The sequence below is a fragment of the Cladophialophora carrionii genome, assembly GCF_000365165.1.
Source record: "Cladophialophora carrionii CBS 160.54 unplaced genomic scaffold supercont1.3, whole genome shotgun sequence".
Taxonomy (NCBI): domain Eukaryota; kingdom Fungi; phylum Ascomycota; class Eurotiomycetes; order Chaetothyriales; family Herpotrichiellaceae; genus Cladophialophora; species Cladophialophora carrionii.
In genome coordinates this window covers 2,705,030-2,717,362 of record NW_008481828.1, presented here as the reverse complement: position 1 = coordinate 2,717,362, position 12,333 = coordinate 2,705,030, and the positions used below count along the sequence as shown (strand labels likewise).

The 12,333-nt window shown below is 53.3% G+C and overlaps 5 protein-coding genes across 5 annotated transcripts; 4 read left to right on the top strand and 1 right to left on the bottom strand.

Moving 5' to 3' along the window:
- Nucleotides 1–10: 10 nt before the first annotated feature.
- On the bottom strand, nt 11–1,859 carry G647_04397 (uncharacterized protein; the record flags this gene model as incomplete). Its single annotated transcript, XM_008728741.1, has 3 exons — nt 11–157; nt 207–1,507; nt 1,565–1,859. 3 exons carry the CDS (start codon nt 1,857–1,859, stop codon nt 11–13), a joined length of 1,743 nt encoding a protein of 580 aa, XP_008726963.1.
- Nucleotides 1,860–2,472: 613 nt separating this feature from the next.
- On the top strand, nt 2,473–3,244 carry G647_04396 (uncharacterized protein; the record flags this gene model as incomplete). The annotated part of the gene is made up of 2 exons (XM_008728740.1): nt 2,473–2,537; nt 2,590–3,244. 2 exons carry the CDS (start codon nt 2,473–2,475, stop codon nt 3,242–3,244), a joined length of 720 nt encoding a protein of 239 aa, XP_008726962.1.
- A 1,584-nt stretch (nt 3,245–4,828) lies between these two features.
- Nucleotides 4,829–8,595, top strand: G647_04395 (uncharacterized protein; the record flags this gene model as incomplete). The annotated part of the gene is made up of 2 exons (XM_008728739.1): nt 4,829–7,111; nt 7,162–8,595. 2 exons carry the CDS (start codon nt 4,829–4,831, stop codon nt 8,593–8,595), a joined length of 3,717 nt encoding a protein of 1,238 aa, XP_008726961.1.
- Nucleotides 8,596–9,124: 529 nt separating this feature from the next.
- G647_04394 (endoplasmic reticulum vesicle protein 25) lies at nt 9,125–9,892 on the top strand (the record flags this gene model as incomplete). Its single annotated transcript, XM_008728738.1, has 3 exons — nt 9,125–9,443; nt 9,507–9,807; nt 9,874–9,892. 3 exons carry the CDS (start codon nt 9,125–9,127, stop codon nt 9,890–9,892), a joined length of 639 nt encoding a protein of 212 aa, XP_008726960.1.
- Nucleotides 9,893–11,378: 1,486 nt separating this feature from the next.
- On the top strand, nt 11,379–11,865 carry G647_04393 (uncharacterized protein; the record flags this gene model as incomplete). The annotated part of the gene is made up of 2 exons (XM_008728737.1): nt 11,379–11,434; nt 11,499–11,865. The coding sequence occupies 2 exons, from the start codon at nt 11,379–11,381 to the stop codon at nt 11,863–11,865; spliced, it is 423 nt and encodes a 140-aa protein (XP_008726959.1).
- Between the last annotated feature and the right edge of the window lie 468 nt (nt 11,866–12,333).

Genomic DNA, 12,333 nt, shown 5'->3' with positions numbered 1-12,333 from the left:
TCCTTTTCAATCAAATCCCGTCGAAATCACCACCAGGCGCATCGTCATCGTCCATCTCTCCCTCCACAATCTCCTTCGCTAGCTCACGTTCGCGCTCACGAGCCTCTTGGGCATTCTTGAGCTCTAATCGGTGTTGGTTCATGGGGAAACGCATCGCCTGTAATAAGATCAGTACTGTGGTCGGATAAACGGTGGAGCCTACGTACCTTCACGCTCTCGTCGTGTAGAGCTAGGCAAGCTTGGATCCGATCGTGGAAAGCGTCGCCGGGTTCTCCTGTAGCGTAGACGTCGCCCGTCTCCTTGCTCTTCATGTACCCACGCTCATGGTCGAGACTCGCTTCAATGACCCCATCGCGAATAGCCTTTGCAACAATGTACTCTGCCGACTCTTCACTGTCCAGTCCCAATCGAAGACACATGTCTCGCAGAGAGATTCTGGCATATGAAAGAGACATCATTCGGATACCTGTCCGGATGACATTTTGCCGCAATCTCAGAATGAGAGTGTAGGTGTCATCCTTTCGGAAGGTTGCGCTGTATCGCTGAACCAGGTTCTGAAAGCCAGTCACATCCCCTGAGCTGACAGCTTGCACGAGCTGAAGATATGGTTCGAGCGCCTTTTCGAGGCTGGGCTGACGGAAGATCGCGCGGTCAGGGATATCGCCCATCAGAAGCTCGACGACAATGAGCAATTTGGTGGACGCCTGGTAAAATCCGCTGGCCTTGTATGCTGTTGGCGATTTCCGTGTCGCTCCAGTCAGGTATTCGTGAGCTTCGGTATACTGCAGCTGGATCGCTCGAATGCGACCCAGGTAGTACAAGTAACGGGCCACCTGGTTGTTGGCAGCAGTATCGGGAAACTTGGTGTGTGATATCAGCAGGTCGGCTTGAGTGATATGAGAAGTAGAGAGATAGTTCCGCAGAAGTAGTGTTGTTACCGAGGCTTGTATATCTTGGTCCTTCCGTAGCGTTGCAGTTCTCAGCGCATCGAGCAGGGTTTTGCGGATGGAAATGAGTGCGGCGGCAGGTGAAGGGGGCTGTGGTGCAACCTCCTCATAGAAAAGAGCATAGTAGAAGTACACACGTGCAGACAGTGAATCCAGTGTCCGACGATTCAAGGTGCGCAGATGTTCGACCAGCGCGCTTGAGAATTGAGCACCGGCATTGATGGACTTCTTATCGTAAAGATGCACTTGCACTAGAATGGATAGGTAGACGTCGATTTCTGGTAGGACTTCTTTCTGCGAGTTCTTTGGGGGTGACGCATCTTTCTTGCTATGCCATTCTTCTGCTTTCTGGGAGGGAAAAGTCGGATCGTCTTTGACGGCGCTGAGAAGTGAGATGGCCGTTGCAGTAGGGCTGGAATATGTTTCGGTGACGACGGTGGCCAACACGTAGGCCGTCAGGTGCTTGCGGACGGAAGGTATTGATCGAAGGACTCTCAAGCTGAATCGAGGATCGAACTGACTGACGGCACGTTCCAACAATGGCAAATTGGCCTTTATCTCTGGCGGAATGTCAGTAACGCAGCTCCGACACAAATTCTTGGAAGCAAGCCGCTCACCTTCTATCGCCTTTTCTTGGGGATCGACCGGTTCTTCGGCTTCTTTCTCGACGTCGCCGTCAACGGCGCCATTTGTCAGATCAGCCTCAGTCGCTTTCGAAGGAGCGCTCGGAGTGTTTGAGCCTTTCGAGGGCGGAACAACGACCGTCATATCGCTGTCTCCGTCTTTATCTTTTGACCCTTTGGTGCCTTTCTTTGCATTTTGGGATTCATCCTTCATATCAACGTCATCCGCACCGTTGACGCCATTTCGAGCCGGACCAGAGCCATTGAGATTTTGCTTGTCACCACTCATGGCTTCGGCGGAGCTAGGCTGATGGGGTGGGAGGGAAGACGATCTCGACGTAGAGCAGGAATGCGCAAATATTGATTGATTGCTCGGATTTGATAGGCGACTTGTTGTATCTCGCTGAGCTCTTAGATGTCCCTTGGGTCGAAGGGAGTTTTCCTCGGAGACGCTGGTCGCCCTTCACGGTCCACGTACGATGATCGGAAGAGACGACAAGGTCGCTTGTATGTGATGGGGTGAGGCAGGGTCGAAGCAACTGTAATTTGGATGGAGACGGAGACGGAAATGGGAATGCAGATGGAGATGGAGACGCAGTCACTTTCTCCTTGGGTCGGTCGTAGATTCCGTAGCGCAGCCGCAGTGCAAACCGCAGCCAGGCACAAGCACAAGACGCGTTCCCGTCACTGACTCCACTCGACCAACTAATCATCAACAACACAATAGTGACTCTAGAAACCGAACATCGATGTGCCTATGGAGGTGCCTGCAGAACTACCTAGATGAAGAAGCCTGCATTTGGTACGACTAGGGACCATGCAGCTTTGAGGGTACTCAGTTGAAAGTCAGCTGCACATGAGAGAGGTGCGACTCGGACACGTGCGCACACTCCCCTACGAACATGACTCTCCTGGCAAGTCATCTGGAGCAGATCTCTGCGTCGGCAAAGGCCATCGCTGAGCTGGAGTAGGTTCGAAAGGTTTGGGTTCTCCCACACATTACATTGACATCTTCCCAGGTTCCCTCCACCGAAGAGATTCACCAATGCCTTGCTAAGCAATGCTGAAATCACCACCTTGATTCGCGACACGGAACCTTACGAGCGCGCACTCTTTTCCCTTGATCACAATGCTGTCACTAGAAGTCGCCAGCGATCGAATAACCCAGACGCTGGCCCCAATGGCCGCAAGAGCGGTTTCAATCCTCCTCATCCGTTGAAACCGTCAGCAGTCACGCTAGTACTAGGCACTGATATGCTGCGGGAAATAAGGCAGTCAAGCAATGCGCGAGCCCATGGCGGAGTCAACGTCGAAGTGCTCCTCCGTGGTGCAGAGAAGCTTTGTGAGGTCTACAACGTTGCAGGGGCCTCGGACAAGATTCGCGCACTCCGCAACCGTCATAAAGAAGTCGCTGCCTCCATTGCCGTGCTTGAAAAGAAGGTCCTCAGGCAACAGTCACTCTTGGAGCGCAGGCCTTCCACCTCGGACCCAGACAATGCTGGAGACGAAAATGACAGGCAACACGATTTCACGGACAATGATAAGCACGCGGTCTTGACCGAGGACGATTTCCAGCTTGAAGAGGACGAGATACAAGAATTAGAAGTAATGAAGAAAAGGTTAGAAGACCGTGTCTCGGGCATGGAAAGAGACCTTGGTGGACTCCTGAAATGAAATCACTTGCTGAGTACCGACATTAAGAAAGGGTACTCGCCGCAGTGCACACGATCGGCGACTATCATGGTGACGGTCTGTCAGTCTGAATGCATTCCCCGATACCGCGGCGCTTCTTCGAATGTGTGAGATATCAATGGCACAAAGGGTCCCCGACGCCAGTGTTCAGGAGACCAGAGGTTGTAAGAAGGCGCTGTACCGCCTCCGACCGCAACTGGGCCTACGTCGCCGGTTACACAACCACAATTGATGGCAGACTCGCCGTGAGGTGCGGTGCCAGTAATCTCACCAGCATCGACTCTTAAGCGAATGGAGGTCTGGAGTCCGATACGACGGACACGGACCCCTTCAGTGGTGAAAGCTCAGAAAAATCTGCTCGGCTACGGCCATGGCCCATTGTATTCATTATCACTGAAAGGAGATCCCCACTGGCAGTGAGCGTTACTTTCACCTGAACAACTGATATGCAGCTATGAGGAGCTACCAAAAGCCACGTTCCTTCAGTGGGGCGGGCACGACATTAGGAGTATCCATTTGGCGAATGTCCTCCAACCCAAAGGCTCGACAGTGTGATCGTAAGTATGTGCACCAAAGTCGAGATCGGCCGTGGCGACGATGGTGCAGATGCCCGGAGCTGTCGATATAAACTGCAGGATATTCTCCAATCTGCTTCAGGAGATGCGATATCAGAGAGACGTCTGCATATGATCATGGATGCATTGTTTACGAGGAGGGGCGCCCCTTATGCGGACGAGGTGGTGTTGGATCCGGTTAGGTTGCTTGCATTTTGTACACGTTTTGAGGCGGTGGTACTCCGTAGTTAGTTAAGCATGGATGCAAGTCGCCGCCACTGACAGAGGCCAATGGCAGAGACCGTCTTCCTGCATACGCCCAGTCCGGGTCTGGGGCACTGCAAACATGTGCATTAGGCACGGCTTGTCCTCACCCCAATTGCCGCTACTGAGCATAGCACATCCGTAGCTCAGGGACCGCGATCCGCAAGTGGGCATATCCAAGTCGCGATGGGTGTCAAACAGGAGTGGCCAGGGACCCCCAGTTGAAACACCCAGCCCCGAAATGCCCAGCTTCACTGATCTGCTCGGTTCACCCGTCACCATTTTTGTTTGATCTCCCAGCTACACCTTAACTCTCCCACCTGCGATATTCAGCCACGTTGGTATAGAAATCCCGTTGAGCGCCCACGCGCAATCCGCAGCCCATGTGAGGAACGCATTGATCCAGTCCGCCTCAGAATTTCTCCAATTTTCTGACTGGACCGGAACCGAGTGATCGTCACCCCCCAGCACCTCAACTGCGACCGCCGCTTCAGTGTCGCGAGAAGTAGTCGCAGACTGACTTCCAAACCGGGATAATCGACGAGGCTCACACCGCCGTCGCGAGGAGCTCGAGTCAACCGCAGGATTTCAGCTCTTGTTCCAGCGATACCAGTAGTGAAATCACTTCACCCTCAGCTACGCATCAAGACAGCCGCATGGAGCACTGATCGCTCAACCGCCGGTGTCACCCATTTTACCCTCGTCACTTCGCATCTGCATCCCCGCCGCTTCTTCACGCCTTCACAAAATGGCGCAACTGCGAAGCGTGAGTTCGGGAACGGACGTCCTCTCCATGTCCGCAAGGTCGACGAGAGCTACGCTTCCTCATGCAGCCGCACCGCCTGCCTACGTCTCAATAGCCGAAGCCGAGAACTTAGTCTACGCAGAGATTGAGCAGGCGGTCAAGATCTCGAACGGCGCACTGCAATTGCTCAATGGGTTCCTCGATCAAATACTCTACGACATTTTGGCGAAATCGCAGTCGATCACCCTGACCGCAATCCGCGCCGCGATCCCGCTAGTACTGAAACAGAGGTTGGGACGTGCTGCGATAAAGGCCGGAGATGATGAACTGCAGGACTACTTGGAAGAATATGAGCTGGAAGAAATCCAAAACACCGCACCTGTCCTTGATCCTAGATCTGAGTTCGATGTCGACCTCGCCTGGAAACTCGCCAGACTACGATGTATGGTTTATGCCAAGCTTGGAGATATGGAAGAAGAAGATGAAGAGGACTATCTCGAAGGCGATGACGTGAGGGATCATTTAAATCAGTTGAGGGAGGCGAACAAGGTTATTGATCGGATCTTACCACCCACTGCCATCTTCCTTACCACGGTACTGGAGTTCATTGGTGAGCAAGCCCTGTGCATAGCCGCTCAGCACGCGCGAAAGCGACACGCTCATCTCAACGATACCGCTCGGACAGCACCAATCGGGCGAGCAGACATCACCATCTTGTTGGAAGAGATAGACATGTCGGGCATAGGCAAAGAAGGACCTCTGATCCGACTTTGGCGCTCGTGGAAGGGCAGTGTCCGCGCCGGTAGCACTACATATTCGCGCCCTACCACGCCCAACATCTTGTCGCCCACGAGCCCTGAATCACCCACGCAAGAATGGAGATTTCCTACTGCCCCAGCAATCCCTCCGATCAAGGAAGAGAGCCGATCTGTTACCCCAGCCAACATACCGCTGCCAGTTACTGACAAAGATGTCGAAGAGATTGAGGCGCCTGAAGGTGGATCTACTGCCAAAGCGGAGGGCAAGATCCAGCGCCCTGCCATTGGAAAGCGGAATTCCACAAATATGCTGATCATGCCTGGCCAATATCCAAATTCCAAACCCCTGAATGACAGTGCGGACAGGCCACAGATGAGCAGAACAAGATCACGATCAGTACCGACTTCTCCGGTGCTTTCTCCAAGGACACCATTAGAGCTTCCACGGAAAGACTCCAGCCCTATCGGCGCTGCTAGCCCAAGTGAGCCACGCTTGCACCATGGAGATTCTCAACAGCGCAACGAGGAGGGCTCATCTGGTCTACGCTCAACTGCAATCGGTGCTACTGTTGCTACGATTGCCGGCGCTCTCAGCGTGGAAGCAGCCAAGGTGTTCCGCAGGGATCACCCAACAGACTCGGCCTCTCCCGCATCTCCCGAGTCTGCCGTAGAACCTCACTCGTCCATCAATACGGCAAATGACATCGAACGACTGCACAGCCCTTTGCGAGCACCGACTGCTGTCACTGATGTCGCAGAAAGAGAGACGCAGGAGGTCGCGTCCGAAGCGGAAGATCCGGCATTGGGCTTAAGCGCTGACGAGGGGACTGACGTGGACACCGAGCGAATAAATCCTAGGGATTCTGGATTCGGAGTTGCTGGGGCTGAGGACGAGATGCCTCAGCACGGCGACGTGGCAAATGCCGTCTATGAGCCATCAACCATCGACCACACACCTAACGACGAAGTTGGAGCTCAGGGTGATGCGTTTGCCCCAAGCACGCGATCTTCCAACGTTGGATATGCGACAATCTTTCAGACACCGGACATGAATGCCGGCTACAGCAGTTCGAACTCGACTCGCAACTCCGGCCCAGGAATGGCTCGTCCCGAAGAACCCGCTGCTGCGATGAAAGCGAGCACAACAGCCGGTGGACCCGTATCTTCTGCATGGCCTGCCGTTATTCCAAATCGGAGGTCCTCGTTGGAGCAAAGGGAACCAGAACAGTCCAACGCTCGCCTCGTTAACCAGTTTACACAATCCCTGTCACACCAACAGATGATGGAGCAACCGGTCCCTCGCTTCGCAACATCCGCATATGCGCGTTCAAGGAGCGCTAGCGCGAACCAAGGGAGACCTTCGACTTCTGGTTCTTCGACAGCTCGACGACAACACCTTCGACTTCGGTCAGAAGATGCCGAGGTACGACAGCGCGAGGATCTAGACAGAGCAAAGAAGAGTCTCGATCTTCTAATTGACAGCGACGAAACGCTGCATTATACGCTGACGCCCGCATCCGCTACAGTGGTAAAGTGGAATCCCCTGTGATCATAGGAAAGCCGCTAACATGTCTACAGGGAGGCAGACTAAAGGCCCGAAGTCAAACTCAGGCATTAGCGGACTTCTTCAGCGATACGGCACCTCCCGAACAAGACATGCGGCCGAAGTCCTCTCGTTCCGCAAAGGGTAGTCTAAACGGTCTTCGAGCGAACCCTCCAACCCCAGTCACAGTCAAAGCGCCACCAAGTCAACCGCCTGTGCCCTCGCCTTCTAGGCCTAGGAATCCTGTAGGCGAGCCACGCGAGGCCAGGATGGTGCGCAATAACACTCGAGACCTTGCCGACTACGCACGGTCCACGGGTCCCGAAAACGAGGCACAGCTTCCCAAGTCGCTTGGCCCTCGCCCTTCTACCGCCCAGGGGACGAAGACAGACTTTTCTCTGAGAGAAAAGGCTCTCGCTGAGGACAATCGTCCTGACACAGCCAAGACTGCTAATCGCTTGAAATATCAGGCACGAGACGCGAAAGTGCCCAGAACTGCCGATAGTTCGGACCTGATCGATTTTATCAGAGAAGGTCCTCCACGGGCGCCTGGAGAACATCGGATCGATCGCCACGTGGCACCATTCCGAACGACAATGGATTCTGACGATCTCAACGCGCTAGCACCTCCTCCAGAGCTTGATCCGAAGCCACGTAATTCGGAGGCAAGTGTACCAGAAAGTGCCATCACGGCCAAATCGATGCCATCGTCTCTGAATTCGCGGACGGGTCTACTTGACTCAACAAACCGTGTGGCTAGCAAGCCTATGAATGGCGTAAATGCTGTTTCGAAACAACCAGCCATCCCCGAGGCAGATGGTATGCCCAAAAGAACACGAAGACGGGTTCGGGACCCATATGCCATTGATTACAGCGATGAAGAGGATGAAGTGGAACAATTCGAGGCACCGCCGAGGAGGAGGACCGATGAAGAGTCACTAGTTGACTTCTTACGCAATACCGCGCCGCCTCCGGGGATGGCCACGCTCCCAATCCTCGCTGCAGTCCCTGGTCCAACGCAACCGGACGCGTCCAACATGCTGAAACGATCGGCTAGTGGCTCCAAGTTGAAGGATTTCTTACCCGGGGGGCAATCAGCCAACAAGAACAACGGGGACGCAAATGGCACCGGAGCAACACCTGCTTCGCGTCCCGTCAACATAGCACGAGCGTCCTCTCCACATCTCACACAAGCGGGATCGAAGCTGGACAAATACAAACCAACAACTCCGACACACGCAGCACATGTTGACCGAAACCGCACGCAGACGAAAGCTCGAGTTGAGCCAAGAGGTGCGTCGGGCATCTCGAACGGCGGCAGTACGGCAGATCTTGCAGCGTTCCTCAAAGACTCGAGACCGCCGCCTGGGATGAATGAGAAGCCAGTGCAGAAGTTCAATACTTCCTTGCAGAGGGACCAGGCTGGGTTTATGAAGTTCTTTCAGAGGAGGGGAAGTGTGAGAAAATGAAGCGACGCAGAAGGGACGGGATATTTGGGAGTCGTTTCTTTGTCATGTGCTGAAATGTGAGCATTGATTGATATGCCTACAACGTCAGTGCTTGGAGATGACCAATTAATAGCTATCCTGAGTGGTCGAACTTTTGTGCCCCAGATTGGCGACGACTTGGCTGGATACGGCCTGGAACATCTCTTTCAATGATAGTTCCCAGCTTCTGCAGATGCAGATCTGCATGTAAAAAGACCTGGTTTTGGCTCGAATGGTCGCGTGCACATCGCCCAGCACCCGATTTCAGGGGCTTCAAAATAGGGGTTATCGGCCTCACCGCCCACGTGATATCGATCTGTCCACACTTTCTGCCACTCCTGACCATTGAACACGAACATTTCTGGCTTCATCTCCGCGACCGCGATCTGGCACCCTCCGTCTCGTCTGCTTAATTCCACCTTCTTGTCACCATAACTTTTTCGCGGATGCGCTGCTGACCGGTTTCTCCCTGTTCTTTCCTTCCCGCAACTCGTTCAGGCTCTACGGCGCCATGAAACTCCTCGGGGCGCTGGCCCTCCTTCCAATCCTCTCATCTGCCCTGAAATTCGACCTAGTTGCTCAATCAGGCCACAGCGCGAAGAACGAGAGATGCATTCGGAATTTTGTCACCCAAGATACACTGGTTGTGGTCACGGCGATTGTGTCGGGGAACAGAGGGGACGGGATGATGGTTAATATGCACATCAAAGACGCAGTTGGCAACGACTACGGCCGACCGAAGGATGTCGCGGGCGAGAAGAGAATGGCGTTCACGAGTCTGGCGGATACCGCCTTTGACGTGTGCTTTGAGAACACATTGACTGGAAGATGTATGTGGTCCTAGTCTAATTTAGGTCTACAGTATGGTGAAGCAGAACTGACGCCGCGTACAGCACACATACCCAACCCCACTCGGCATGTCGAGCTGGACATTGACATCGGCGCCGACGCGCGTGATTGGTCTGCAATCCAAGCGAATGAGAAGCTCAAGCCCGTCGAAGCCGACCTGCGCAGGATAGAAGAGACTGTCAACGAGATCGTGCAGGAAATGGAGTACCTGAGGATACGGGAGCAGAAGCTGCGTGATACCAATGAGAGCACGAACGAGCGAGTGAAGTGGTTTGCGTTTGGTACGATGGGTATGTTGGTGGGCTTGGGCGCCTGGCAAGTCGTTTATTTGAGGGCTTATTTCAGGTATTTGTTCTCCCCTCCTGCTTTTTCCCTGTTCCGTGGGCGCATGCTAATGCCGAGATTGTGCAGGTCGAAGCATCTCATCTAGTGCCGTTCGCCTGGAATACGGGAGAGATATATCTCATCAGCAGCGCGTGGATCGCGGCACGCAAATCAGACACCAGTGTGGCTTACCATCAAAAGCACAAGGGCCACCTGGATCGATCAAGAGACAGTTTCTCTGTATGCCATCCTAAGGAGAATTATCGGCGAGTAAAAGGGAAATAGGCCATACAAACTGAAGTGGCAATACAACCTTTTGCTACAATGACACCATCAACGGACCTCCAAAGGTTACCGATCGAAGACTGACCGCCGTCGCCCTCGAGTTGAGGGAGATGTGCTTGGTAGTAGCAACGACCAAAGCACATGACTGATACATGCTGCGTGTGACAGAGGAGGGAAGCATGTCGACTCTGTCGACTTGTCCGTCAGCTTACCCTGTCTCATAGGGGCAAGAGGCCTCTGTTGATATACCTAAGGGAGTGGAGTTATGATCTGAAGAAGGTGCGCTACAGGTACTATAGTAATTGCCTTCGTCTATCTATGATCAACTCCCACCTGTTCAAGCCCACACATGCCTTTCTTTCGATCTCTCTGTGGAGGCTGACCTTTCTTGGAGCAACGCTGCCGTCTGCTGTGCTATGAATGACTCCGGGGGCGGTGACCGGCAAGCAGACTTGACTGCCAGATCCTTATAGCACGGTGCCTTGGTTTTTTCTGCGCACCCTTCCAGAAGGCTGTCTGCTTCGCGAACTGCTCTTAGACCAGCTGCACTATCGAATCATGACAACCCCCAGTAAGTTCAAACTGGGCACGACTAGTACGGACGCCAAACTTGCTATGGACTTGAAACAGGTGATCCGGAAAGATCCTGCCCTAACGACTGCGCTGTTGTGGAAGTCTGTTGATCACAACCTCAAGAGAGGTACAGGAGGCTGTATAGACCCTCGAAAATCGCCTGCTTGCAGCTATCACATCCGCCACGACGGAAAGAAGTGCACCTGACACACACAGATGGATCATCAGACCACAGCGGCATCAATTGCAGAATCGACATGATGTGCCATTGGCTTGGATTGGCAGTTTTCATGTAGTTTTCCAGCTGAAGCGAACTCGGGCGATTGCAGAATTGAGTGAGATGGCAACAATTAGCAGTTGTGCATGAATCGAGATCAACAACAGAAGCAAGCCACGCGTCCATCCGCCAGAAATTATTGAACAGGATCAGGACCATTCCCTCCACAATCTTCCTGTCACCCCCAACTCGTAGTGTCTTCTTCCTCCTACGCACCATGTTCACCAAGCCTCAGAACCATGTCATTCGAGGCTGACTTCACTCAGAGCAGCAGATAACACGATCGGGTCCGGCAGTGGCATGCTCTCCCGCGAGCGAAGAAAGACATCTTGTCTCTTCACTCACACACCTTTTCATCTCCTCTTTTACGAACCCGCTGCAGCCTGTCTCATCTCAATTCAACCACACCGTACATCGTCGCCTGTCATCCACCTCATCTCAGTTCAGACCTGACAGCATGGCCGACAAAGGCCCTCCGAACAAGAAGCAGAAGACCACCGATGGCGACGGCTCGTAAGTCTCACATCATGACCATTGTAAACCCTAGAGCGCCGTACTCACTGACGCAATCCCAAAGTTTCGCCATGTCCGATATCATCACAGTCATCGTCGGTCCCGAGGCGAGGAAATTTCAGTTGCACGAGAGCCTTCTAGTTTCGCAATCCCCCTTTTTCAGGAAGTGCCTCCAATCTGGCATGAAGGAGCAGGAAGAGAAGACCGTCGTCCTTCCAGAAGACGACTGGACGACTTTCAGCATTCTCGCAGGGTTGCTCTACACTCACACAATCTCGTCCACAAATCCTATACGAGCACTCATGTCGGCCTACATGCTTGCTGACAAACTCCTCATGCCGCGTTTTCAGAACAATTTGCTGGATATTATGAGCGCAAGATTTACCCCAGAGTTTGGACAAAGCAAGGTCAAGGTAGAAGACGTGAACTAGGCGTGGAACAAAACTGTCGAGGGAAGCCAACTCCGTCCGTTCATGATCGACGCCCTGCACAATGAGATAATGATGGAAAGTCTCTGGGTGGAACGTCGGAAGAATTGCAAAAATCCCAAGCGCGGATTGAAACGGACCGGGCATCTCAGCTGAAAACGGGCATATGGAGAACGGAGCCTTGGGGTACGAGCTATACACCAGGGTTCATAAACTGTCACGAAGCTCTTGCGACGGCCTACCAACAATTCCCATCCGTTAAAAAACAGCAGTATCATGTCCAAGTCTGGGAAGAGCTTTGAATGTCCTCTGGCGAAGCTCGGTCTCTCATCACGTCTATGGACTGGAGATTGGAATATAGAACGTCCAAAGGCTTGCTCTGGCTGTTTAGCTTGGATACCACATTGGTGGTCGGGCTTGGAAGACGGTGACAACTCAGCAGAGAGAAGATACGACAAAGGAAGCCTTGAG